Below are 25,879 nucleotides of genomic sequence, written 5' to 3' on the forward strand. Positions count from 1 at the left end.
ATGTTTACGTTTGGATGTCGCAAATAATAACACTGCCGTTATGTCGCAATAGCTGCCGTATCGGAAGTGGAAACTTGACCTGCGCATTACCGATTTCAAGAATCAACAATGGCGGCGATCAGAGAAGAAATTCTAGCCAATTTTCAGGTATTTTATGTAATAACTCTTCTTCTAGTTCATTTATATCAGTCATAATGGTGTTGACAGGTGATCCTTAATGTGGAGCAAAGAACCCTTCGAGTGGTTTTCTGGAAATTCTATATATATGCTAGAGATTTTCAATAGTTTGCGCGAGCGTGACGCAGCAAGTGAGATCAAGCAGATCGTCGAATGGGCTCCGTATCGAAATTTGCTGAATTTTCCATTTATAAACGTCACGAAAGTATACACTTTTCGACTAGTATTCTGACATAATATTTCTACAATATATTACATTGTCTTGGACTTTTTGAAGTGACACGGCTTGACGTTCCCGATCTATGTTGATAAACACCCACCCACTCAGTCTGAATTTTTTTATGACTAGCCAAACAAATAATATAAAAATAAAATGTGTGTTTCTCGATGTACAGATTGTACTACACATCACATACATGCGTTAACTTTATTTCTTGTTTTTCATTCATTATTTGCCAACTTTAAAATTATTTTTTTCCCGAGGTTCTAAATATTCAATTGTGTAAGTTGTATGTGCTTAGACCGGCGTAATGATACCGGCATCACAACACTATGCAAATCGATAGCGATTGTGTAATTCTATGTTTTGTAATTGTATGCAACTAGCTAGCTAGCTAGTAACCATTGATTAAAAACAGTGCAGAATTTCACTAATGATTAAGTGAGTGACAAGTTGCCTTAATCTTCTCAGTGATGTTAATGTTGTTCACTAACCTTCTGTCAAAATCGCTGAATTTTTTTACAGTGAACATGTATTTTCATTTCTCAAAGCGTCATTCTGTTTACTGTATGTAGTTCAGCTGAGAAAATTAAAGAATTGATGTACTCCTTTAGCTTACTATGTTGATTCATAAATAGCAATAACTTCCTTTTACTGTATGAGTGTTTGCGAAGTGGGTTCAATCAGTTTAATTTTCATCTCATACCTAGTGTTTTCCCTAATCAAACTTGTCACTGTGAAATGTGATCTTATCTAAAAAAAAAAAAACTTGAACCAAGTGTACTTGATTAGAAAAGTAATTTCCTCAGATTCCTCAACACTGAGAATATTTTGCTAATATAAGGCTTAGAAGTAATACTGCTGATACCCAATTAGTGTTTGCAATCATGGGTACATTGTGGAGTTAAAAAAGCTCCCTTCAAAAAAGCCAGGTATTTTAAAGTATGTGGTAAGGCAAATTTGGCCCTCTCAACTCCATGTTTTCGCACTGTATCTTCGTGAAAATGAATAGGAGATTACCGCTGGGAAGATAGACCCATGGCCAAACAGGCTACTCACTATAAATAAATTCTAAATAAAATGAAGTAAATTGTACATGTATTTTTGTTTGCAGGCCTGTACTGGCTTGGACAACTTAGATGAATGTATTATGCTATTGGAGCAAAATGAATGGGATTTACAGAGAGCAGTATCTAATGTTTTAGATGTACCACCTATTGCTAGTACTGCACCACCACCACAACCACAACCGGAACCAATACATAACCCTACCCAGTTGGGCTTCGGGTAAGTACATTTGAAGCTTTCAGTAACACCACACATTACGCATGTATAAATGCATAATGTGTAGAAGATTGATGTTATGTGCACCATGTATGGTTAATCTCAGTATTGTCTGGCTTGTGGCATTGTGAGAATGGCTGTGCAATGATGTTTTGATCATATAGCCATTTCTCCATCATTGTTATATTTCTAAGTTTTTCATGCAGAGAAACTAGCATGTACTGATTCCTGGTCACAATATATGTATAGAAATTTGTCATCAGTATATTTGACGTAGTGGATATGCTGTATTTCTCACCTGTACTATGTATGGTACGTGCGATTTTGTGTTAGCCATTGTAGTTGATGTAAATAGCCATTTCAGGCATACAATCGAAACCATATTGGTTTCAGAGGCATCCATTTTTGACTTCGCACACAATGGGAGTCTTTGCAGTTAGCCTGTCTGTCTGTCTGTCTGTATGTGTGTGTGTGTGTCCATCTGTTTCACTGATATCTCAAGAATCATATGCTGATTTTTGATGAAACTTGATGCATAGATGCTCTGGGCTAATGTGCAGATTTGATCAGGTTTTGATTAAAATCAGTGCTTATTAGTCCCCGTTCGGACGCAGTCCGAAAACGGGGACTTATGTTTTGCCCTGTGTGCGTCCGTGCGTCCGTGCGTCCGTGCGTCCGTGATCACCTGTATCTTGAACATGCATGGACCGATTAAGTTCAAACTTCACTCATACATCACACCTTATATGGGACATATGCACATGCATTTTTTTCATGATCCGATTAACGATAGCCGAATAGCGGCCATTTTAAGGCCGAAAATGCATCAAAATCGCACATTTTCACCATTCCGGACCCGGATCTCAGTTATGCATGGACGGATTTTGTTCAAATTTGGTACATACATTAAACATAATAGGACCTTGATGCACGTCATTTTTTTTTTTGGATCGGGTTCGAAATGGCCGACTGGCGGCCATTTTGTTTTAAAGAATTCAGTTCTGGATCCGTATCCGAGACATGTCTGGATTGATCAAGTTCAAACTTCACACACACAAGGTACATCATGTCACAAATATGTATGTGCATTTGTTTCATGATCTCATTAACGATAGCCGAATAGCGGCCATTTTAAGGCCGAAAATGCATCAAAATCGCACATTTTCACCATTCCGGACCCGGATCTCAGTTATGCATGGACGGATTTTGTTCAAATTTGGTACATATATTAAACATAATAGGACCTTGATGCACGTCATTTTTTTTTTTGGATCGGGTTCGAAATGGCCGACTGGCGGCCATTTTGTTTTAAAGAATTCAGTTCTGGATCCGTATCTGAGACATGCTTGGATTGATCGAGTTCAAACTTCACACACACAAGGTACATCATGTCACAAATATGTATGTGCATTTGTTTCATGATCTCATTAACGATAGCCAAATGGCGGTCGCTTTAAGGCCGAAAATGCATTGAAATCGCACATTTTCACCATTCCGGACCCGGATCTCAGTTATGCATGGACGGATTTCATTCAAATTTGGTACATACATTAAACATAATAGGACCTTGATGCACGTCATTTTTTTTTCGGATCAAGTTCGAAATAGCCGACTGGCGGCCATTTTGTTTTAAAGAATTCAGTTCTGGATCCGTATCCGAGACATGTCTGGATTGATCAAGTTCAAACTTCACACACACAAGGTACATCATGTCACAAATATGTATGTGCATTTGTTTCATGATCTCATTAACGATAGCCAAATGGGGGGCCGCTTTAAGGCCGAAAATGCATTGAAATCGCACATTTTCACCATTCCGGACCCGTATCTCAGTTATGCATGGATGGATTTTGTTCAAATTTGGTACATACATTAAACATAATAGGACCTTGATGCACATCTTTTTTTTTTTTCGGATCAAATTCGAAATGGCCGACTGGCGGCCATTTTGTTAAAGAATTCAGTTCTGGATCCGTATCCAAGACATGTCTGGATTGATCAAGTTCAAACTTCACACACACATAGTACATCATGTCACAAATAGATATGTGCATTTGTTTCATGATCTGCTTAACAATAGCGGAATGATGGCCATTTTAAGGCCGAAAATGCATCAAAATCACATATTTTCACAATTCCAGAACCGGATCTCAGTCATGCATGGATGGATTTTGTTCAGATTTAGCACAATGTGTTGTACATATGCAGGTGCATTTCGGTCATGATCTGCTTTGAATGTATATGTCACTCAAATATGAACGGAACGGGGACGTGTCATTGACAATGACTTGTTAATTACTTAATTTGCATGATAATTAGCTGACTTTTAGCTATTCCATGGCTGTTCCACTAATATCTAAAGAACCACTCACTGGATTTGGATGAAACCTGATACAGAAATGCTCTGGGAGAATGTGCAGACCTGATTAGTTTTAGGTAGAAATCCAATGCATATTAATTACCAAATTGGCAAATTCGGCTTTTCCACTGATATTTCAAGTACTGTAAAGGGGTCAATTATTCACTGGGTTTTAATTTTGCTTATTTCGCTAACTGGAAAATGCGCTAAATTAAAACCCAGTGATTATGTAAAATTTTGCATGGAACACATTATCTAAATAGTAAACCGTGAATTTAAAACCCACTGAATATGCCTGAAATGGTAAATCAGCGAAATTTAAACCCAGTGAAAATTTGTCATTTTACAGTACTAATCATCACATTACAATGAAACTTGGTACCTAATTTGTATAATTAATAAATTTTCAGCTTTTTTGCTGACGTTTCAACCTAATTTGCATATTGATTAGCACATTTTGGGCATTTTCATTTCTTTCTCAAGTACTATTCAACAGATTTCAATGAAACTGGTACATAGATGCGCTGGGATAGCACACAAACCTGATTAGTTTTGGGTTTAAATCAATGTGATGGTCATTATTTTATTAAATATTTATAATTGCTAAACCATAGCTACTTGGAACCCCCTCAGATCATAGCTTGCTGTTATATTTTAAAATTTATATTGTGTCTGTTGTATAGGGGCATGTAAACAGTTTGGAAAGCGAAAAGTATTAACTTGCGCACAATCGCTACATTTGGTTTGTCTGCGGAAATAACTTTTTTTTATTATTTTCAGTTCTCCTTCACTATTTTGCAATGAAGGGGATGTTGGAGAGACTTGTGGCCCTCATATAAATACACATAATCATTTTTCAGGTCTACCCCTTTTGATGATTTTGAAGCACAGGAGTATACGTTTCAACCAAGCCTGAATATCCCTCCTACATCCTCCACAACCAGTGAGCCAGCCCTGGGTGGTACTACATTTAGGATGCCAACACAGCCATTACCATCATCATCATCTGCTGCGGCATCAGGTGCATCAACATCAATGTCAAATTCAAATTCCTACAGAAAGCGAATGTTATGTTTCACTGTAGAATACAGGGAACGGAATATTGATGTACGTGTACCAGACTCAGAGACTGTAGGTAAGAGAACCATTGAATTCAACTTTTGATTATGACATTACACAAATTTGAAGGTCAGTTTTCTGAAAATGACTTAATTAAATCTAGGTTATTAAATGAGAGTTCTCAGATAAAAGATGCAATTTTACAGTTTTTTTATATCAATTTTCATTTTGCATGTCATCTTTTCCAGCAAAAGGATTATGGGTAAAGTGCGACATCATAGAATAGACACTGTTGTGAACAATTGAGAAAATGATTTTATCTATAGCTTCAGAAGGATCACCGGAGAACTTCAAATTGGTTGAATGTTTAAAACATGCCGTTGCATACCGGTTCTAACCATACATATAAAATTGTTGTCAAGGCAACAAAACTGAAAATTCATTTTTTTACCAAATGCTCAATTTGTATATTTTAGTCAATTTATCAAGGATAGTAGCTTATATAGAATATCAAAATGATGGCAACGTACTCTCATTAAAAAGTTAAATATTTTTAGAATGAGTATTGATATGGGAAAGATTTAAATTGCTTACCTCGGCATCAGGAGCTCGTTCATCTAGGAGTATCATGCTTTTAGATTAGACTTCCCTTTCAATTAAGCCTTGTTCACACATGGTGACAAATAGAGGGCTAAACCTTATAAGTGGGCTAAACCTGCATTTTGTACCTACATCTCTGTGGTCTTTAATTACCTCAGCACTCTCACCTATTCATGTTTTTTTCACTTATCATTGATAGTCACTGATAGAGAGCATTGTATTAACTCCAAGATCTTGTTCATATGTACAGACCCGCCAGAAAGTATTTACGCACCTGTCATTTGATCGTTTTCGTAACTAAAAATAACAATTCCGGGTAACATGATGTGTTGACTTTAAAATATACTAAATTTAAGAAGAACTAGTGCAAAATAAAATGATTGATTTGTGTTTAGTTTTTTTGTATGTAGACGTTTTTTCAGTGAGCGAAAATCGCCATGGTTAACTCTATGGGAGCGCGCTCATTTGCATATCATTTGCATCTCATTAAAACTTCGCGCCATAAAACATGTGCGATAGTCGTGTCCTTTCTCATACAAATTTGAACCAATTGGGAAGCTGAAATTATTTCAACAGGCGCTTCTGGGCGAGAATACCTGTCAGTTGTAGTTCATGAATATTCCTATCGAGGTCATAGTGTCAGATACGTAATTTTTATTTACAAACATTGAGCCAAGCCAAAAGATAGGGAATTGTCAGAATTTACTAAAGGGAACATTGAAGCACTGTATACAGAAGGAGTGTCTAATAGGGAAATTCTGAAGGCTCCATACGTTTCAACCTGCGAAAACTTCGTCTGCGAGGTAGTATGGGCAATCGTCATCGATCAGATCGACCAAGGCGTACAACGCAACGCGAAGACCGGCTACTCATCAGGTCTAGTTTAGCGAATCGGTTTCACACCGCCCATGATTTGCGTGCCAATTTTAATCAACTCACTGGGAAAAGATTGAGTTTGAGCACTATAAAATCAAGACTATATAAGGATGGTAATCTTCGCGGCTGTGTTGCAAAAAAGAAACCTAAACTACAACCTCGACACATCGCAGCGCGGTTGCAATTTGCCAGACAACACATCAACTGGACTCCGGCGCAGTGGGCTCAAGTTTAATATCTGGTCGGACGAATCAAAGTTTACGGTGTTTCGTAGCCGTGGAAGATTATTTGTACGTCGGAGACCAGGTGAAGAGTACGAGCTGAAATGCATTACCGGGGGTAAACCTACAATAAAATTTGGTGGTGGTAGCGTCATGGTGTGGGGATGTTTTTCGGCTACCGGCTTAGGGTCACTGGTCCGTGTACCGACGACCATGAACCGATGGAAATATTTGGATATCCTGCAAAACGAAATGATATCGTCGGCACTAAGACTCGTTGGACCCAATTTTCATTTCCAACAGGATAATGCCCCCGTTCACACAGCATTGGCAGTGAGGGATTTTCCAAATAATCCACAAGAGTACGGATATTTTTTTCGACAACTTTACCACTTTGAATTGGCCTGCACAGTCTCCAGATTTGAATCCCATTGAGAACCTTTGGGAGTTGATCGATTTAGAGGTGCATTCCCGACCAGTTGCTAACATCGAGGATTTATACGCGAGTATAATGGAAGCTTGGGGACAGTTCCAAGTGAACATGTGTCGGAAACTCGTCGATACCATGCCAAAACGGCTCAGAGAAGTCATCCAGCGAAGAGGTGGACACACGCATTATTGACAATCGCCGCGTTCTATCTCTTCATGAATATTCATGAGCTTGCGTTTACACGGTATTCTCCATAGAGAATTCGAACGTTTTTTCACTGTTTCGTTCAGACTGCCGTTTTTATTCAATCCTGCATGACAATGACAATTTTGTTGTTTTTATCGTGTGTAAAAACGCATATTTTATTAGATATATAAATATATTTATTCAAACCGTTATTGAGTTTATTTTATTGTATGATATCGTAGGTAGTAGCTGCCTGTAGTGTGGTGCGTAAATACTTTCTGGCAGGTCTGTATCTCATCTTGGGGTTAAACTATCCCCCAGACTCTGACTCATGTTTCTGCTCAGATTCTGCTCAGAGACCTAAAGAAATACACACTTCGTATTTCATTTTTTTTTGTAGGAACAATTAAAAATATACTTGCCAGTGAAATACATATACCGGCAGATAAACAAGTGTTGAAGGGGTTTAGCAGTGCACACACAGTCACTGATCCTTCAGATCAGGTGAGTAATGATTTGTGTGCGTCAGTGATGGCTTTTCAGTCTCACATTCAGTCTCTGTTTATTACAGTTCATTTATAGTCTGATGTTATTTATCACTTTGTCAACTCTGAAAAAAGACAGAAGTAGTAATTTTCTGCAACTACACATAGGATATGTTAGCCTATTTATGTTACTTCATCACAATGTCTTATCCTGTCAGCATTTCTTATACTAGTTGTGGCTACCCTTCTTAAAGCTATGTTTTTAAAATCAAACTTTATTATGAGGTAGCATAATCACATTACTCTATGTGCATTATTGCTATTCAGTATAAAATTATTGGTAGTTTCACATCGGAAAATAAGGCAGGCCTTAGGCTTACCCAACTTTTAGGCTGACTAAATTTTATTTGCACTGCACGTAGCCCGGTTAGGAGATTTTGAAATAGAGAAACAGTGGAACAAATGAAAAGAAGCTTCTGCATACGGATTTCACAACAACAATTGTAGTAGCAGAAAGAGTGTTCTCAAAACTTTCTGTTCACCAATTGTCTTGTTCTATTATCCAGATAGTTTTCGCAGCTGTCTACGAGTTTTTGTTCTACAGTTCAAAACAAACCATATCCAAAATCCAATTGAACCAATTGTTTGTGCCTACTTTTCCTACCATTTAAGATTCGTATTAGTTGGGAGAATTCCAGGACGATTCAAGACAACATTCTGCTGATGCAAGCTATGTCTTTGTCGAGTCTTACTAAAACGACAAAGAGAAACAACACGTTGAAGTAAATAATGATGTTTGAAATCAACCAAATTTAATCTTGTTTATTCAACAACAAAAAATTGGGCAGGCCTTATGAACACTGAATGTAAAACAGGTTTCTATTTGAAACAGAGATGTCACACAATTTATTTTTGGTCAAATGTTCAATGTAAACATTGTGACATTTATCACATCATATATAATTGTCATTGAATGTCACAGCCGTTAATGATGTGCATCATGTTTATGTTATAAATAGCATTGGTTATCTGATGGTACCTGTTTTGTCTATATTTGCTTTATCTAATGTCGTCATTATTAGCTTATGTGAGTTTGGTGTGTTCATGTGTGAGTCTGTGTAAGGTACTTATGTATGCGGGCATGACTAGTTTTGGGGCCATGTCCGTCCATATTAAGTTGCTAATTTGCATGTTTATTATTTCAGTTCAGTCTGTGTAAGCCTAAGGTCAAACAATTCTGAGTGGATTTTGATCAAATTTAGTTACCGAGGTAGTTTTGTATAATGCACAGACATGATTAGTTTAGGGGCCATGTCCATGCATATTAATTATCTCATTGCAGTTAAAAGCAAAATCTCAAAAATGTCTTAGTGGATATTGATCAAATTTAGTTACCTAGGTACCGGTAGTTTTGGATAATGCACAGACATGATTAGTTTAGGGGCCATGTCCATGCATATTAATTATCTCATTGCAGTTAAAAGCAAAATCTCAAAAATGTCTTAGTGGATATTGATCAAATTTAGTTACCTAGGTACCGGTAGTTTTGGATAATGCACAGACATGATTAGTTTAGGGGCCATGTCCATGCATATTAATTATCTCATTGCAGTTAAAAGCAAAATCTCAAAAATGTCTTAGTGGATATTGATCAAATTTAGTTACCTAGGTACCGGTAGTTTTGGATAATGCACAGACATGACTAGTTTAGGGGCCATGTGCATGAATATTAATTATCTCATTTCAGCCTGTTTAAGCAAAATCTTAAAAACTTATGAGCAGAAATTGATCAAATGTAGTACATAGGTTCATTTGGGTAATATGCAGACATGATTAAATTTAGGGCTGTCAGTGTTCTCACCAGATTTTGTTTTTGTGGGGCCAATAAGGCCCATTGTTTGAAAAAAGCAAGGCCATAAATTATAAATTGGGAACGGGTATAAATTGGTTTAGGGAAATGTCCACCTACCTGTCAAAGGATGAAAATTTCCATGGTGTAACCATTAATGGGTAAATAAAATTGGGTCAAGGTGAAATTGCAGCTCTTATTGAGTTAACATTTATAAATAATCATAAAGTCATCCCACACATTAGTTTAACAAATGTTTATTCCATTACTATTAATATAATTTGAAATACCAGTAATAAACATCAACTACAGTACATCAAATCGTCATCATCCCTGTAATTCAGCCATGGATGAGTTGTTAACCAACTTCGCTGAAATTGTTGATGATCATTGGCTTTATTATTAGTGACACTCTCCACAGTCTACAGCTACTACGCTATCAGACTATCAGCTATCAGCATTTTGTGTGTCTGGTGGAACACTAAGACTTTCTAAAGGTACTTCCCAGTATTCTGTCGCCGGGTTTTCAGTCCATCGCTGATACTGTGAGCATCATGTACCGAATCAGGGTTCTGGCAAATTCCAAAATTAAATAAAAGTTCTCTGGCGTTACGGCTTGCTCATGACGGCCATTCCATGAGGCTTGAAATGTGTTTCGTATATTGCTAGACATTGCTCAATTTTTGGACCTCTTGAGGGAATAAATTACTACATTGATAGCGCCACCATGCGGTCAAAATGGGAAAGCCATTTGGACGCAATTTTTTTTTTCTGTGCCAAATGTGGCCCGATTTAATTGAAATTTTGCACCATATTTTTAAATAATCTGCAAATGGCACATCCCATTTCAGTCTGTGTAAGCAAAACTTCAGATTTTGATCAAATTTGCTACCAGTATATATTGGTGCTGGACATCTGCTGGCTGATAATCTTAACCTCTAATGCCATTGCACTCTCGCTGACTTTTGGAAATATTCATTTCTAAGACATGTTTTATAAAAAAACAGTGATTGCATATTTCATATTTACAAAGAGTTTAACTTTGATCAAAGTTGTGGTAGATTATGATTCATATGACACACGTAGAACATCACACCTCTGTCACTTTAAATTATTAGCTCATGTTTACAAAGAGTTTAACTTTGATCAAAGGTGTGGTAGATTATGATTCATATGACACACGTAGAACATCACACCTCTGTCACTTTATTAGCTCATGTTTACAAAGAGTATAACTTTGATCAAAGGTGTGGTAGATTATGATTCATATGACACACGTAGAACATCACACCTCTGTCACTTCATTAGCTCATGTTTACAAAGAGTTTAACTTTGATCAAAGGTGTGGTAGATTATGATTCATATGACACACGTAGAACATCACACCTCTGTCACTTTATTAGCTCATGTTTACAAAGAGTTTCACTTTGATCAAAGGTGTGGTAGATTATGATTCATATGACACATGTAGAACATCACACCTCCGTCACTTTATTAGCTCATATTTACAAGGAGTTTAACTTTGATCAAAGGTGTGGTAGATTATGATTCATATGACACACGTAGAACATCACACCTCTGTCACTTTATTAGCTCATGTTTACAAAGAGTTTAACTCTGATCAAAGGTGTGGTAGATTATGATTCATATGACACATGTAGAACATCACACCTCTGTCACTTTATTAGCTCATGTTTACAAAGAGTTTAACTTTGATCAAAGGTGTGGTAGATTATGATTCATATGACACACGTAGAACATCACACCTCTGTCACTTTATTAGCTCATATTTACAAAGAGTTTAACTTTGATCAAAGGTGTGGTAGATTATGATTCATATGACACACGTAGAACATCACACCTCTGTCACTTCATTAGCTCATGTTTACAAAGAGTTTAACTTTGATCAAAGGTGTGGTAGATTATGATTCATATGACACACGTAGAACATCACACCTCTGTCACTTTATTAGCTCATGTTTACAAGAAGTTTAACTTTGATCAAAGGTGTGGTAGATTATGATTCATTTGACACACTTAGAACATCACACCTCTGTCACTTTATTAGCTCATGTTTACAAAGAGTTTAACTTTGATCAAAGGTGTGGTAGATTATGATTCATATGACACACGTAGAACATCACACCTCTGTCACTTTATTAGCTCATATTTACAAAGAGTTTAACTTTGATCAAAGGTGTGGTAGATTATGATTCATTTGACACATGTAGAAAATCACACCTCTGTCACTTTATTAGCTCATGTTTACAAGAGTGTCAAATCATTACATGGTAAACACAAGCCATTTTAGACACATTTTTGAAGACTGTACAAACCAGCTTCTGTGAAATCAAAAATATCATAATACATACATGTACCTACATTAACAACGCACTAAGCGTGAGTATGACTTATAAAAGTATAGAAATAAAGAATGTTTTCACTTGTCCCTTCATCAGGTTGTTTTGTCCACACTTCATTTACCAAAAGAAAATAGACTATTTTTATTGACACCAGAGATTAATAACCCAGCATTGACAAGGTCTCAGCAACCTAACGGTGAGAGGTAAGTCTCATTGAATTTTACTTATTTGCTTTTTATTTATTTATTTATTTATTTCTGATTTGTTTCTGTTGGTCACAGTGACAAAATGTTTAGATTGGAAATACACGAGTTGTACATTTTTTGACAGAGGCAAGTATATGTCGGACAAATAAAACCATCATGTATGTAATTTTTCTTTACAGTCCTGAGTTTCTAGAACGGCTAGGTCAGACATTCAAATTAATGATTTTGAATCGAGTCAGTGGAAAAGAGTTAGAGTTAAATTACATAGGGTCGCGTTGCATACAAGAAGTTAAACAAGACATATATGTTCTAACTAGTATACCAAATAGACAGCAAGTATGGACTGGTTGGCCGGGTACAGCAGATGACGATACAGTAAGTACATAACTTTGTATAATAAAATGAGGTTATTACGAGAATACCTCAAAGTATGCTCGAAGACAGTACCTCGAGGTATTCTCGTAATAACCTTATTATTATACATCTTTTCCTCCCAAGGATACACCATGAGAATGCGGAAATCCAAAAAGTTTAGAATAGAATTAGCGAACTTCTTTGTATACAGTCCGGTCATACCCTGGTGGCAGACATGTTTGTTTCTATTATTAGAGGACGCTTACGTACGTAATCATTCCATATTTGGAATTCGCATTTCCTAATATTGTAGGATGAAAATACCCTGTAAAATACTGCAAAATTATGGCACGCTAAAATGTTTTATATCCACTACCAAATACCAGAATGTACTGTTTATCACCTCATTAGAACATGCTCGCTCAAGAAATACGCTATAAAATAGCTGTTTTTATTGCGTTGCTATGTGTGCTTGTACCAGATTTTCTTGTTTTGATCAGTTGATCATACACCCACAATCACCATGAACAGTGCTCATTGTGTGATCTTGATTCGTGATTCAGACAAACCATGTTATAATACAAGAATATCACATCAGCATACTGCCTACATAATCATATATTAATGCTACATTAAGCACATCTATTGTTTTAGTTGCCAGATTTATAATAATGTGTGGTTATTCTTGTGATAATATTAAAAAGTTAGTTTGTCTTTCATAACATTTATTGAAATGTTGTACAAAACAGTGTACTATCGCTGTTAACAATACTTTAATAGAGAGCCTTGGTGTACAATATGTCATTGATTACTGTAAAACATGTCTTTTTAGAGAACTGATTCGCTAAATCAAGATGTCGCTAATGACTTTATTATAAATTCAAAATAGCCAACGCTTGGGGATTTGTATACAGTAATCCAGTGATCACACTAAAATTGCATGTCGCTTTTTCAACATATTTAACAGTATCTATCTCATGTCTTTATTACAGCTTACCATAGCAGCTACTGGTATAGGTTATCCTTGTCATAAGCTATCAGTTGATAGACAGTTCTCACCCACACAGCAAGCACTGCCAGTAAATGTAAGCAATCTTCCCATTACAGTCACTGTATGATCTATAGTTATATGTGCCATTCATATTGATATTCTTTTATCTTACCACATACATTTGTATAAGTTGTATTCAAATTTGGTGAAGATTGGATTGGGTTTTCAAAATATGATTCTCCAAAACAATTTTCTTGATGAAAATGAATTTTAAACTTAGACATAGATTAGGGGCGACATAACAAGTTCATTGTAAGATAAAAAACTTTATCTTTAGTTTGGTGTTGGGGATAAAGAAGTTTTTATCCTGAGTCAACATGCGCAATTGTGCATAGCTAATTTGGTATATTACAAAAATAACACTTTGTAAACATTGTAAATTTACTATATCCAGACTTGTAGATAATAAGTTCAGATTTTTACTATGCTGCCATTCATTACAACATACTTGCCACATATGATCTCACTTCTTTCATTAATTTTGCTACAAAGCATTGTTTGCAGTTTTCTCCTTTTCCAAACCAAAGATTGTTTCTATAATTTGACTTTGTTCATGCCAGCAGTTAGCTGTAGATGCTGCGAGTGACTCTGATGAAGACCTCTTTGAAGATGCTAGTATGTCTTTTGATGATCACATTTTTGTTGACGATGAGCCTAGTCGGAAATTTGAGCCTCTTTGTAAGTACATTATTTGCATGAAAGGTTGAATTAGTAATTTTTTTACCGTTCAAACAAATCTTTCAATATCAATATGTATCAATATGATTGCTTATATTTGGTCTCAAATGCACTCCAATGAAGAGTTGTGTAGCTTAATTTGTAACTTATTTGAAGCTGGGATAGTACATTGAAGTGATGGTCACATTGTTATTGTAGTCCTGAATACAAGACACGATTTCTGTGTTAATTGTACTATATTTAGACCCTAAGTACCCACTGCACTGCCAGAAAATGGAAAAATGGAGAGAAATCAAGAGAAATCAACTTGAACATTGGTCCAGCTCTTACTAAAACAATCATAATTATGTTTTCTCATCTCTTTCATCAGTACCTACCCAAGTTGACGACATAACAGATGCATTGGTCCATTTTTCTAGAGAATTTACTAATAGGTACAGTGAAACCCATCCAATGTTCTATTTAGGACCTATAGAAGGTGCTTTTCGAGAAGCGTTTAGTGGATCAGCTAAGGATGTAAGTAACTACTGAATGCATAACATTTACCTACGCTAGTATGTTTTCATGAGAGTGAGCATTAACTCATGGGTGGGTGGAATTGGGTTTTGGTGTGTTGTCACTCTTAGGACACAAGGCATGCCTATTTTTGTTGGTTTTGTATTAATTTCAGATACCATATTTGGTCTGTTAGTAGCACATGTAAATGTAAAGATGTATCTTTGGTCAAAGTAAGTCATAATTATCCAGCATACAACAAATTTATTATTTGGTTTATATGTGCTTCAATTAGAGCAAATACGGTATTTGTCCTGTATAACTATTATTTATTCTAATCATATTTTGCCTGATTGCTTGTCAAGTTCCTGAACAGAAGACAGTAATGGGCCCTGGTCTAAATTTGTCAGTAAACAAATAACCAACCCACTAATATATGACAGAATTGGAAAGTAAGACACCCTTCTGCTTTTTTCATTTGAGATTTTTATTTGTTTCTTGCAGCGGAAGCTTTTAGCTGTATACATCCATCATGAGAAAAGTGTTCAGAGCAATGTTTTTTGTAGTCAAGTCATGTGTGCAGAGACAGTTGTATCATATCTTAGTCAAAATTTTGTAACGTGGGCATGGGACATTACAGGTGATGAAAACAAAGCTAAGTAAGTGCTCTTTAAAAGTTTATTTTACAACCATCGGCAAAAATATTCTAATTTCAGTCATCCATAAAAACTAGTATATAAATAATATAAATGTATTCAAGATGGCAGAATGATGGATAGCTATTTTTGCACCCATAACTCACTGCTATTTCGGGACAAGATCTTGGGATTACATTTATTCGTTTTATGATCTGTTTCAAGTTTGTTGAATGCCATTTTCAGCAAAATCAAACACTTCTTTCATTTCAAAACCAGATGTTGGTTGTGGACATTAGACATCATGAGACATTGATGCATGAAATTAAAATTAATTAAAAAAATGCATTTAGGAAGAAACAATGGGGTCATGACTTGATCTGACTTAATGGAAACGTTTTCCTTATCATATACCTTGTATTGCCTTGTAACGCTTTGGGAAGTGCGCCCTCACATCAAGGCAATAATTTCCTGTACCACACCTGGCCCAGCATGTCCAGCTTTCATCATTCAAAACAAAACGCGTAAATTACCTGGTGTCTTTGAGGTCACACCGTGGTAAAACTGTAATTACACCAATAAGGTGTCATACAGCTTACGCACCTTTGCAAGCTCTGGCATTTCTGTTGAACGACTTCAGGCCGCAAAAGTAGTATCCAGTTCATAAAGAATAATATTAAGTGAATTATAGCAGCAGTGATAATTTTGCCTGATGATCAAGGTTTCCTGATATCTCATTGTGATATTAACCTTTATTGTTTAATCCCACAGATTATTAAACTGGTGTACCAATCATTTTGGTAGTGTAGCTGCCACAACGGTGAGAGAATTTAGAACAGATCAATTTCCATTATTGTTAGTTATCATGAAGATCAGGTCTAACACTGAGGTGTTTAGTGTCTTACAAGGTATGTCAACTCAACCATGAGATGTATGTACTAATCCTCGAGGGCGGAGCTACGTCACAAGACGTTTCACGTTGCTAAGACGCGCACCACTGTACATGCATTTCTATGGGCTCTGTGCGCGCTGCTGTGGAACGCCGGTGGAGCCGGTGAAAATCCAAGAAAACAACACAAACTCAATTTTGAAGTAATTCTGAATAACTAAATTTATATATGTTACACACGTAGGGCTAATATTGTTACACTGTTCAGGGGAGTCTCAACAACCATTCCAAAGTATCGTTTTCTGCAAGTTTTTGACCTTTGTTTTCACCACGAGGGTTGCCAAGCGGTGAAAATGCCCAGATGTCCGCCCCCGAGGATACAGATGGATCAAAAATAATAATGACACAACATTTATTTTATTTTACTTCAAAATTATGCCATAAATTCAAAAATGCACAAAATTGCATGAAGTCATTTGGCTTAAACCATATGCATATTGATTATGTGTTTAGTTTGACCCATGATGCGAGTTCTCTACGTCTTTTCTTATGTAGTCTAACAAAAATGCAGCATTGAGACAAATTGCAGTTGAGAAAAATCATTAATATTAATTAATTTGTTATTTACTCAAGGGTTGTTGCGAATTTACCAGAATCTCACTAGTCCAAAATACAACTGTGAGTAACCAGGCTACTATTTTCTCCACTAGGCAATGTGACGTTAGATGGACTCATGACAAGTCTCATCAGTGCTGTGGATGTATTTTCTGAACATCAACAATCTGAAATCAGGGAAGAGGTATGAATCAAAAAATAATAATTCACAACAAGATATTGCTCAGCATTGTAACAAAGTTGTTGTGTGCAATATCAGGGCAAGTTTATTGCTATTATTGTATGCTGAAAACATCAACTACTTATTGTTATTTACTTTTTGTTTTTAGTGATGTTCATATGATCATTGAAAGAGGGACCACCCACACGAAATTTCATTGCAACTGTACTGTATAGTGTTACAGAAACATGTTATTTTGTTGTCACTGAGTAGTTGTTGCAAATTACTAGATAGTTCTATGACATGTTGATACATTTCATTTGATTCTGTGCATTAATCCATGTGATAACACCCAAACCTTTTCCTCTTGTAGGCTGAACGAGAAGCTAGAGAAACTATGAAAAAGGAACAAGATGAGGCATACCAAGAATCATTACTAGCTGATAGAGCTAAGGTATACTTTTAACACATTGCCTACCGTGCCACCACTCACTGCTATTCTACTTTCAAAATAAATTGTCTCACTGGAAAGATACACATCAAGTCTGTGGTGTCACTGTGCTTTCAACAATTTTGTCAAAAGTTTTTGAGAAATCATAAATTTGAATAAATAATTACTAATTTAAAAAGAAAAATATAAACCAGCATACAGATTTATCATAGTTGAGGATTGTATCTACGTCATGTAGATTTTCAGCAATTATGATCATCTTTTTACACATAATCCAGCCTTTTCTTTGGGATGTCAGGTGTTTAGCCCATAAGAGATCACTTTAAAAAAGTACAAATAGTGAATTATTTTTAGTGAAATTCTATTGACCACACTGAACCATTACAGGAGGAGGCAAGGAAAGCTGTGGAAGAACAAAAACTAAGAACAGAGAGAGAAAAGTCAGAATTGGAAGCAGAAAAAGAGGTATGCTGTGATTGAAATGTTCAGTACAAATTTGCCACAAATAGTGCATATTCATGCTGATTTTGAAGTGCAACCTCAGTATAAAAATTACCCATTTATGCAACTACAAGAGGTTGCACTTATTTACATTTTGGGCAGATGTACAGTGGCTAGTTGGCAAGAACCGGTCATGCATTCGCACCCCAAGATAAAATAATGTTGCTGTTATCAAATATGCACATGTTCAGATTAATAAATTAAAACAACTTAGCGGCAATGCCGTCTCAGCTGATTGCAAGCTAATGCTGATCAGTCTGTGACGTGATATCACAATGTGACAATGCTTATAGCCTGATGAGATGTGAGAAATAATGATTAAAATTTTCACTTACACACAATATTTTTTGTTGTAGGCAATAAGGATGTCGTTGGAGGACTCGCTACCAGATGAACCTGCAGAAGACTGTACAGAGCCTATCATCACTATTCGTGTTAAACTACCCAATGGCCAGAATGTTACAAGAAGGTTTCTGGCACAAAATCCATTGCAAATTTTACTAAATTATGTAGCGTCTGTTGGCTATCATATGGACGAATACAAAGTACTCACTAATTGGCCAAGGCGAGATGTAAGTATTGCTCTCCATAAATGATATATTTGATAAAATAAGAGGACGCGACCTTTAGAATAACTCATATCTGCAGTTTTCACCGTGGAGTTTATAGGTGTCCACTTTGGCTATACCATGATTAAAAAAGAACTTATGTAGCGACAAAAAACTATTGCAGTGATAGCGGTAACCTGCTCCCACCACCAAAGATTGTGCATCGTTAGTTTCTATGCATCCATCTATCCACTTGTTATTTAATTACAGCAAGTCTAAGAAGTATTGGGGCAGCCTATTTGCAAACTCGCTAGCGAATTGGCTAACTGCTTTGGTTTTGACTAAACGGTTGGCTTTCGAATCTCGCTGGCGCCGGCTTGTGATCGCGTCCACTCTTGGCAAGTCTATATTGCATTAGGGGACATAGAATGTTTTTACGCAGCCTGGTACATGTCTGGATTCCCCTGAATGATTTGAGCCCGAAACTGGTCACAGTCAGCTAGCGTACAAGTGATGATATGATAAATACGATTAATCCACCGTGACCGATATTCATTATATGAGGGTAACCATCTTGAACACTGCTTGAAACTAAATAGATAAGTTGAGAAACAGTTTCCTACAAATCGGGGAGAAAATAACAAACTTTCATACTCAAATGATCCGTTGGGGTAACATTAAGCCAACCGCTGGAAAAATCGACCTCATTTGTCGTTTTTGTGTGGACATGAAGAGCATAGAACACTTTCCCTGGTACCGTATTTATCCGGGTATAAGCCCAGGGTCCTGAACATGGAAAATTGCCAAAAAGAAGGGGTGGGCGTTTGCCAGGAGATCCCCGGCAAAAAAAACGAAAATTCGCAAAAATTGACAACACGCAGATCGAACTGCGACAGGGAATAGAACGGCAAATCACAGTTCCTCTATCACAGGGACAGTGGGCAAATGAAAACATACAACGAAAATAAATGAACAATATGCAACACTAGAAGTAAAAAAAAAAATACAGTACTGCGTATAATGTGACAAATAAACCAGAAATAATAAAAATCGACAGTGAGAAATCATTTGAATTAGGATTTTCCCGCCGACAAACACGCCCAATACGCGCAATACCGTCATAGAAGATCAATAATAATTTACAAATTTACACAGTAAAAATTATAAAAATTCATAGCTGCTTGAAAAAACTTCTCAGATCTTTATTTGTACGTTCATTGCCATCTTCGTCAAACTCAAAACCCTCAAATGTCCAAGTCGGCGTCACTGTAGCCGTCGAACAAAATCCCTACAACTTATTCCTGAAGTTCGTCGATATCGTCCCACACAATTTGGACTTAGCACTTTTAATCCACGGATTTCGCAGTCTGTCAGCTTGGCACTTTTTATTCATGTCTAATCATAATAAAGAGACAAGAAAAATGGGGTCGCTCTGCTGCGATGCTTTTGTTTACAGTCTAGCAATCATCTTTGACCTTTATGCATCTGCTTTACTGATCGGCTAAGAATGACATCACTACTAGTATTTCATCATGCACGGGTCAAATCGTGACATTGCTGTCTTATCAGACTTGACGCTTATTAATCACGGTGAAAGTTATCATTCAGCAAGTTTCGGCCGTTGGAATGTCTCACTATATGGATATCGCGGTGGACTTGAAATAGGAAGTTTTTTTTATCCAACGACAGAAGAATTGTTTTCATGACAGAAATGCAATAGCGGTGATAAAAGATGGTAAAAAAGTTGGCAGTCTTTGGCGTGACATTGCAAAATTGCTGGCCCCAGTTATGGATTCGCAAGCTGCTACAATATATTTATAAAGCCAAAATAACGTAATTTCAACCATTCTCTCAGGTACGGGTTGTTACAATATTGCATCATTGTTTTCATTGTCGTCGACGCTAAAGCCGAATGAGTGCAACACTTGCTTAGCGGCTCTCCTTATACGATTTGCTTGAATCGTTTCTAAGGAAGCACAAACCAAACGGCCGTCCCTTTTTAGGGCCATGACATATTTCAAAAAGAGAACTACCGTTTCTGCTTTAATATTTATTAATATAGACTTGCTGACTGTTAGGATTCTGAAAAAAATCAACGGTGAAAGCGCTGCCCTGAAGGCAGAAAGCTGTCACAGCTATTTTGCGTTCACTTCTTGTTTTACGCAATTAACAATTTTTATAAGTATCACGACAGACTTCAAGAAAGTCAACTGTTAATACAACCACAGTCAACGAATAGAAAATAGTTTTTTTGTTTTTTGTTTTGTGTATATAGAAAAAAAAACCCTGGGCGTGTGCCCGGATATGACCTCAACTTCTTTATTGTGTCAAAAGTAGGGGGTGGGTGTTTGTCCAGGCATGGGCTCTTACCCGGATAAGTACGGTATATTTGAAAGCGAAATCGCCATCCAACTCTAAGACCGTCGCTGATTAGCTCCTAAAGTGTGACGATCGTCCCCTACTGTTACATAGATTCGTCTTAAGTGGGCGTGACCGCAAGACGGCTCCAGGCATATTCGAAAGCCAACCATTTAGTCAAAACCAAAGCAGTTAGCCAATTCGCTAGCGAGTTTGCAAATTGGCTGCCCTAAGACTTGCTGTAATATTCTCAATAAACAAGGTTGTAATAGTTATGGTATGTAAACAATGTATGAAGGAACACTGATAGATCAAAAAAAAGCAAAGCCAATTACACATATAATCATTAAAAGTTTTACTGTGGTAGTGTTTATGGAAGTATTCATATATTTGGTAAACCTGCTTATTTTGTTTTTTTACAGTTATCACAGACCAATCCTCTAAGCACTTTAGAAGAGCTACGTTTATGTTCTCAAGATACAGTGTTTGTTGAAGAATATTAAATATATAGCTGGTCTGAATTTATTGGTATCGGTGGCAGCAGATTGAATCTCTTTGTGCTGACACCGACTGGCTCATCTTGCATGACACCATATTGGTGGCAGCAAGGTTGGATCACCTCACATTGACAACAGATTGGCTTGCTACTCATGTTATGTTCTTAGCAGCTGGTCAGGTTTGTGCTTTACCCCATCGGTGGCAGCAGTGGGATTGTTATTTATATGCTGACACCATTATTGGGGGCTGCTGGTAGGATCAGACAAAACATTGGTACCATATTGGTGGCAACATAGCACACAGTTAACATCCTAAGAATGAAGATGAAGCGATTCCTCTCATGTTTTGCCAGATGATGGGATTACAATCCATACAGTGACATTACCTTTGGCTGTAGTACAGGTGGGAAGTTCAGCTTATTGAAAATAGATAAGTTTGAAAAATTGCTGTCATAAAAACAAAATGAATAAAATCATTTTAATTTCCATCATTTCTGATTGTGTTTATTTTTATTATATGTAGAGTTCAGTGTCTGGTATTTTAATTAGTATAATATGTTTAATGTTGTACTCCCATGATTCTCAGGGATAAAGAGAGAGAGATTTGTGTTTTTGTTGCTGTAACTCCATTTAATAAACAACGATGCACATCATTTTTCAGCTCTGGTTGAAAATGCCTGACTGGCGGCCATCTTCTTTTAAAGAATGTAGTTTCTGATCCATATATTCAACATGCCTGAATCGACTGAGTTTAAACATCACACTTACATGGATGGATTCTGTTCAAACTTGGTACATGAATTGCGTTTCAGTGGCTGTCACTGTCGCATTCTGAGTAGCTACATGTATATTAGTAAACAGCCTAGGACATATATAGTCAATAGAGGAGTCTGAATCAGTTAGGCCCTGAAAATAGCGTCATCTCACAGTATTCCATTAATGAACGAAGTTCAAATAACAATCTTATGCCTACAAATCATCCCATAATTATTGACAAGTTGTTACTAGCTTATACTAAAACAAGCCAGTAGGCTGGTTGGCGATCGGCTCCACTAAAAAAACAAGCAACATGTTTTCAGCTGTTGCCACGCTGGCACCGGGCATCGTATACGAAGTTCGCCAAAAAAACATTCAGTCTTTAGAAGTCACTTTATTTTATTGCTAGGACGTATTCTGCTGTTAAATATGTTATTTCCAACTGTTTTGCAATATTATTTTTGACTCCCATGTGCGAAGCACAAAATGGGAGTCTTTGCAGTTAGTGTGTGTGTGTGTGTGTGTGTGTGTATATGTGTGTATATGTGTGTGTGTATGTGTGTATGTGTGTCCGACTGTTCCACTGCTATCTCAAGAACCATACATTGGTTTTTGATGAAACTTGGTGCATAGATGCTCTGGGCCAATGCGCAGATTTGATTAGGTTTTGGTAAAAATCCATGCTCGTTAATTACCTAATTTGCATGATAATTAGCTAATTTTTAGCTGTTCTATGACTGTTCCACTGATATCTAAAGAACCACTCATTGGATTTTGATGAAACTTGGTACATAGATGCTCTGAACTAATGCTAGGTTTTGATTAGGTTTTGGTTAAAATCCATGCTCGTTAATTACCTAATTTGCATGATAATTAGCTAATTTTTAGCTGTTCTATGACTGTTCCACTGATATCTAAATAACCACTCATTGGATTTTGATGAAACTTGGTACATAGATGCTCTGAACATATGCGCAGATTTGATTAGTTTTTAGTAAAAATCCGTGCATATTAATTACCTAATTTGCATGATAATTAGCTATTTTTTAGTGGTTCCATGACTGTTCCACTGATATCTAAACAACCACTCATTGGATTTTGATGAAACTTGGTACATAGATTTTCTGAACTAATGCTAGGTTTTGATTAGTTTTTGGTAATAATCCGTGGATACTAATTACCTAATTTGCATAATGATTAGTCAATTTTCGGTTTTTCCACTGATATCGCAAGTACTAATCATCACATTTCAATGAAACTTGGTACATAGATGTCATATGACACTGCACAGACCTGATAGTTTTTATGGTAATATCAGTACATGTAATTACCTAATTTGCATAATTAATTAATTTTCAGCTTTTGATATAAGTAGTGAGCATTACATTTCAATGAAACTTGGTACTTACATACTCAAGGACTATGCAGAGATTGATTGTTTCGGATAAATATTTGTGCATATTAATCACCTAATTTGCATAATTAGTTAATTTTCAGCTTTTCCACGGGTATCTCAAGTACTAATCATCGCATTTCAATGAAACTTGGTACATAGATCCTTTAGGACTATGCAGAGACCTGATTAGTTTCAGAGTAAATAATTGTGCATATTAATTACCTAATTTGCATAATTAATTTCCAGCTTTTCTACTGATATCTAAAGTACTAATCATCACATTTCAATGAATCTAAAATTATGCAGAGACCCAATTAGTTTTTGGTAAATATTGGTGCATATTAATCACCTAATTTGCATAATTAACCAATTTCCAACTTTCACACTGATATCTCAGGTACTACCGGTAATCATCACATATCAATGAATGTTTATACATGGATGCTGTAGGACAATAGACAGACCTGGATAATTGTGGGTTAAAATCTGTACATATTAATTACCCAATTTGCATAATTAACCAATTTTAAGCTTTCACACTGATATCTAAAGTACTAATTTCCATTTTAATGAAACTTAGTACAAAGATGCTCTAGGACAATGTACAAACCTAATTAGTTTGGGGTAAAACTCTTCATATTATTTCCCCAATTAGCATAATAATTCATAATTTGTTGGTTCTAATCACATTTCAATTAAACTTGGTACATAGAGTTTTTGTTACATTGCACAGACCTCATTAGTTTTACAATCAAATCTGTTCATGTTAATTTTCTGATTTGCATAATTAGTTTTCAGCTAAGTAATTTCAAATTATATTTAATGTGTCTCCAATACTCTCAGCACATGGGAGTTCTTTCTAAGCTTTCTTTGATCTAGATTGAAGGCAGCATTAACAGTTCAAAGTGGCGTTGGGATTACGTTGATACAGTGTATCAATGTTGGCGCCGGCGATCTCTTACGGGTGTGCAGGCAACGTAGCCAAAATAAAAAGCATGACCATTTAAACACTGCTGTTACAAGACTGGTAATACATTTGGGGCGAAAGTATTCCAATTAGTGGCGGTACGACCTGCCTGTCAAGTATGAACAAAATCAGCCAAGCCAAAAAAATCACAGAAGAGTTGACAAGCAATTCTTGGTGAACTGTAACCCCAACTTTGGGGTCAAATTTCTCGGTAATGAAAAAAGATACCAAAATTCAAATAGTAATTTGGCTGGTTGGCGATCCGCTCCACTCAAAAACAAGCAGCATGTTTTTAGCTGTTTCCATGGTGTGACATAAACGTGAAGCTAACGTCGGTTTATAACTAAATGGATGGGCCCGTATACGAAGTTCGCAAACACCATTCAGTCTTTAGAAGTTGCTTAGTTTACTACTAGGACGTATTCTGCTGTTACATTTATTATTTCCAACCGTTTTGCGATAGGATTTTCTAGAATGAAGGCAACATTTACAGTTCATTCAAAGTTGCGTTGGGATTACGTTGATACAGTGTAACAATGTCGGCGCCTGTGATCTCCTACCAGTGCGCAACGTAGCCAAAATAAAAAGCATGATCATTTGAACACTGGTAGGTAAGTAATACATTTGAGGCGAAAGTATTCAAAAATCTGATGGGCCAGGACTTTTTTCCAATTAGTGACGGTACGACCTACCTGTGAAGTATGAACAAAATCAGCCGAGCCGAAAAAAATCATAGAGGAGTTAAAAGCCGTTGCTGGTAAAAAGTTACTCCAACATTGGCGTCAAAATTCTCGGTAATGAAAATAGATACCAAAAATTCAAATCGTAACTTTGTGCCCACACTCAAGCTGAGTAGAATGAGCTATGTCTGAAGTGTTTTATCCAAAATTTGTAGGAGGAGATACATTTGGCGTGAAGCTATCCAAAAATCAGTTTTTTGACTATTGCTATGATAACGGTGGGCCAAAATTTTTGTACAGATTTTTCCTAATAACCAGGGTGAAGGTGTGACCTACCTGCCAAGTTTAAGAGAAATCGGCCAAGCCAAAAAAATCACAGAAGAAATCATACGTGAAAACACTGGAAATCACACACACAAAACGACAAAAGTGATTATAAGGGAAATCCTAGGGAGCGGATCGCCAACAAAAGTGATTATGAGAGCAATTCTAGCGGAACTCCTGCTAGGATGGTATTCCCAGAATAGTGCCAG

General features: G+C 36.5%; 1 protein-coding gene across 2 annotated transcripts; it reads left to right on the forward strand.

The window, feature by feature from the left end:
* The first annotated feature begins 58 nt into the window (after positions 1 to 58).
* LOC100374771 (FAS-associated factor 1-like) lies at positions 59 to 22,038 on the forward strand. 2 transcript variants are annotated; one of them, XM_085503442.1, is made up of 16 exons: positions 59 to 147; positions 1,512 to 1,684; positions 4,901 to 5,175; positions 7,813 to 7,916; positions 12,206 to 12,312; positions 12,495 to 12,690; positions 13,662 to 13,754; positions 14,281 to 14,398; positions 14,769 to 14,914; positions 15,398 to 15,552; positions 16,300 to 16,436; positions 17,128 to 17,216; positions 17,566 to 17,646; positions 18,031 to 18,108; positions 18,501 to 18,716; positions 21,473 to 22,038. In XM_085503442.1, exons 1-16 carry the CDS (start codon positions 109 to 111, stop codon positions 21,551 to 21,553), a joined length of 2,088 nt encoding a protein of 695 aa, XP_085359568.1. In that variant the 5' UTR covers positions 59 to 108; the 3' UTR covers positions 21,554 to 22,038. The 2 variants fall into 2 exon arrangements, with proteins under 2 accessions (XP_085359568.1, XP_002734494.2); XM_002734448.4 differs by having other exon boundaries at positions 14,284 to 14,398.
* Positions 22,039 to 25,879: the final 3,841 nt, after the last annotated feature.

The sequence above is a fragment of the Saccoglossus kowalevskii genome, chromosome 9 (genome assembly GCF_978046115.1).
Source record: "Saccoglossus kowalevskii chromosome 9, keSacKowa6.1, whole genome shotgun sequence".
In the NCBI taxonomy this organism is placed as follows: Eukaryota; Metazoa; Hemichordata; class Enteropneusta; family Harrimaniidae; genus Saccoglossus; species Saccoglossus kowalevskii.